Source organism: Anguilla anguilla, chromosome 6 (assembly GCF_013347855.1).
Source record: "Anguilla anguilla isolate fAngAng1 chromosome 6, fAngAng1.pri, whole genome shotgun sequence".
Lineage (NCBI taxonomy): Eukaryota > Metazoa > Chordata > Actinopteri > Anguilliformes > Anguillidae > Anguilla > Anguilla anguilla.
Window position 1 is genome coordinate 16,667,797 of NC_049206.1, and position 3,900 is coordinate 16,671,696.

Below are 3,900 nucleotides of genomic sequence, written 5' to 3' on the forward strand. Positions count from 1 at the left end.
GCTACAGGATGTTTCACAAAGGGGCTAGGCAAACAGTAATCAGTAATCCTAGAATGCTAAGCTGTGAAGTTTGTTTGTTTCCAGTTTTCCACTCTGTGGCTTAAGAAAAACCCTCCTGTTTTTGTTTCAGTTTTTAAGATGTTTTTCAAGCCACAACAACCTTAGGTCCTTAAACATGTGCCATTAACTTTATTTCCATGGACTTTGGCAGTATTGGTTACCATTTTCCACTGTTTGATGTGTAGTACAGAAATCATTCAAATCATATTTGAATGATTTCTGATATCTTTATAGCATATTCTTTACATCACAAAGGCATGTCAGATGTTTGTTTTTAAATTTTACATTACGTTAAGGGCTTCAGACCCTTTAGAAATGTACAACTTTTTATAATTATATTAACTCTATATTAGATGCATAGATTTGACATTTGTCCTTGACTTGCAAATTCAGTATAGGGGTTTATTTTGTTTTAACTAAAAAAGTTCAGCAATCAGGAAAAACTTGTGCATTCAAACACAATTGAAAATACTGATGCTGCAGGTTACAGTATGTGCAATTTTGTTCTTGATATTCTTTGATATTTAGAACAGAATTTGTTCAAATTTAATTAAATACATTGGTGCTAATATAAACTCCAGTGTTTTTTAGTTGTATTTTTTACTTTAACCATAATCCTATCTAGTAGTTTGATGTTCATTGTATTTATATAAATATAAAAGGCCTTATATCATATATGCATGTCAAATTATAGCCAAATATTCTTTGGGAGGTTGAAGACAGCTTCCAAATCAGGGATGGTGGAAACTTTGCGATGGAGAATCCCTCTCTTAGTTTGCATGCTGATTTTCATGTGTTCACTTCACTCAACAAAGTAGTTTGGATCAGTCAGAGTCTAAGACTCCTACCACACAATCAATTTTTGGCGTACCGGAGCAATTGCCAACCGAGGAAAAAGGACGCGGGCATGGCGATAAAGTGAGTCTCTCTTTTTATTTGAACGATCCAAGCACTTTTTCACCTCTCCTTCTAGAATAACGGACTACAACAACAATGAGGACTTTCTCTATGTGAGTGTCTATATTCGGATGCCATAGCTTAAAAGCATACACATTGCAGCATATGTCATTGTAAATTTCACTCAGCTTTAGCTTTCTTTCTTTTTTAGGCGGCTAAACATTTGTAATTACCATGACCAAAATAAGACTTATTATGCATCCATGACAATACTTGCAGGTGGTTATGAGGATGGCTACGGTTTTAACAAGGTAAGAGATGTCACGGGTATTGCTGTTGACTTCACTAGTGAAAGATTTCAATGCTATTTTCAAGGGTAGATGCTGCTGTTATTCCAAAGACCCGCTGGATCAGGTTGAGTCTTGGGGAGAGTCAGTGGACAGACTTCTGGAATGCAAATGTAAGATCATTATTATAATTATAATTATTATTTTCATTACATTACAGAATTCCTTTCTACGGGGGATCTAGCATGCCTTAAGCATAATGTTTGTCAAATGCTTTTTCAGTACTTAAGACCCTGTATGAAATGATCCAAAGCTAATATTCCATGTCAGGGCCATGGAATACTTTATCTACATTAGAGGACCAATGATGACATTTTACAGCTGTTTTAAATTTAGAGAAAGGCCCTTGTAATTTTGAAAGGACAAACTACTCTTCATATTTCATTTCCTACTGAAGTATTTATAAAATGTATTTAACCTGTGCAGTGTGTTAATGAAAGGTTTGGCACTGAGTAGGGACATTTAAAATGTATTTTTCAGATGGATTAGATATCATGGATCCAATCATTATTATTCTGTAAAAAAAAAAAAATAAACATAAGTGTCCATCTACAGGAGGCTTGTCACTTTGCCTACTGGTGAAATACGTCAAAAGATTTTTTATTTATTTATTTTTTCTCATCAAAATTTAAGAACACATATTGATGAGTGAGTCATTTAGCCCTTGTAAATTCATCATTTGGCTACAGGTGTGTGTGTGTGTGTGTGTGCAATCAAACACAACACGGCAGCAGATACACATAGTGGTTAAATGCATAGATATTCTTCCTAGATTAAACATTAAACATGTTATAGGTAAAAATAAAAGTAATGTGGTCCAACTTCTGTGTCTTCATTGTCCTGTGTCCAGTCTTATATAAGTGACATAAGTCTTCAAGTGTAGATACAACTAGAGTCATAGTGGTCCAGTGTCTTATATGTTATCATTGAGTTTTGACAATATCAATAAACATTCACAAGTTGTGTTTAAAATTAAAGGTAAAAAAAAAAAAGTTATGTAAAAAAAATATATTTTTTTTTTACAAAATTATTATTACATTATTTTTCATAGTTTTATTAAGTACACACTTGTCACTTTTAAAAACGTCAAATTTTCCTGGATTCAGCTGGTCAGACAGCCTTCAGGGAGTTTCTGAAGACAGAGTTCAGTGAGGAGAACATCCTGTTCTGGCTGGCCTGTGAGGAGTATAAGAAAATAAAATCAACAGACGAGATGGTTGCCACAGCAAACAGAATCTATGCAGAGTTTGTTGAAGTCGAGTCCCCTAAACAGGTAAGGTTCTGTAGAAAATGGCCAGAATTTTTTTTCAACTTATGTCTGTTTGTTTGAAGCAGGCAAGTAATATACAATATTTTATCATTACAAAATAAGTACAATGCAGAAAATACATTAAATTCACACAAATATGAAACAGTTTGCACAAATACAACACAAGAATATAAAATGCATATTTTGGGTTGATTCACGTTCTTCCATAAAAGTTACGTTTTCCTGTACTTTTTAGACATATTTTGGTGACTGTTGTACACTGTTTGTACAAAACCCATTGGCGTTTAAATGTGATTCAAACTTATTCAGACTTCAAAGATGAGTTGCTTGAATCCAGGCCAGAATCAGTTATTTCAGTATAATGTGATAAATAAATAAATAAATATAAATTCACATTTTATACAAAGAACAACCTATACTGTAAACCTGTTTCATTTCTCAAAAAAAGCAGAATTTTAATCAGATGAATCTGCAAAGAAATTGATCATGGAAAAGGCTTTTAAGACCATATACACAGGAAAAATCCAGACAATGCCAATTTTTTTTATTTATTTATTATTTTTTTTTTTTTAAACAACCGTAGGGTGTTTGTTGGTAAACTAATGTGTTTCCTCTTCACAGATTAATATTGATTGTGGAACACGAGAGACCATCACAAAAAACATTTCCCAACCAAACCTTGAATCATTCGACAAGGCACAGCGATTAATATATGGCTTGATGGCAAGGGACTGCTACCCACGTTTTTTGAAATCTGACATCTACCAGGCACTTTTGAGAAGATCACAAAAAAGATGACTTCCTGTTAACAACCATCCAGAAGTGCGCTTTTTCTCTTTTTACAGGTTCTTTGATTAATTTCTTTTATATGGTAACTTTGGTTATATGTGTGATTAATTTCTGCTTCAGACAACTTATAGAAACTGATCATGTGTACAGTGCAGAACTTTGTAATATGCCAATACACAATTGATCAAAACAAAAGTGTAAATATGCTATGGATCATTTTAGTGTTTATTAAATATTTTGGTTACACGCACACACACACACACACACACACACACACACACACATAAGATTGCTTTCATGTTTTCTTTATTTTTCAGTCCTAATACAGAAAAAAAAAACATATTTTATTGTCCAAAGGTGTTCCCTTAATGCACTTTTTTTGCTCAATTGTAATTTACCATTTGCAAAAAAGAAAGAAAGAAATTATTTTGTTTAGGTTAACATATTGAAACTCCTGAAACATTGACCCCCAGTTCATGAAATTCTAATTTATCAACTACAGCCAAGCATTCATGTTGTGACCATGGATAACTCAAC

The 3,900-nt window shown here is 33.1% G+C and overlaps 1 protein-coding gene across 1 annotated transcript; it reads left to right on the top strand.

The window, feature by feature from the left end:
* Positions 1-1,275: 1,275 nt before the first annotated feature.
* LOC118229627 (regulator of G-protein signaling 21-like) lies at positions 1,276-3,372 on the top strand. Its single transcript, XM_035421755.1, has 3 exons — positions 1,276-1,417; positions 2,411-2,577; positions 3,196-3,372. Exons 1-3 carry the CDS (start codon positions 1,276-1,278, stop codon positions 3,370-3,372), a joined length of 486 nt encoding a protein of 161 aa, XP_035277646.1.
* Positions 3,373-3,900: the final 528 nt, after the last annotated feature.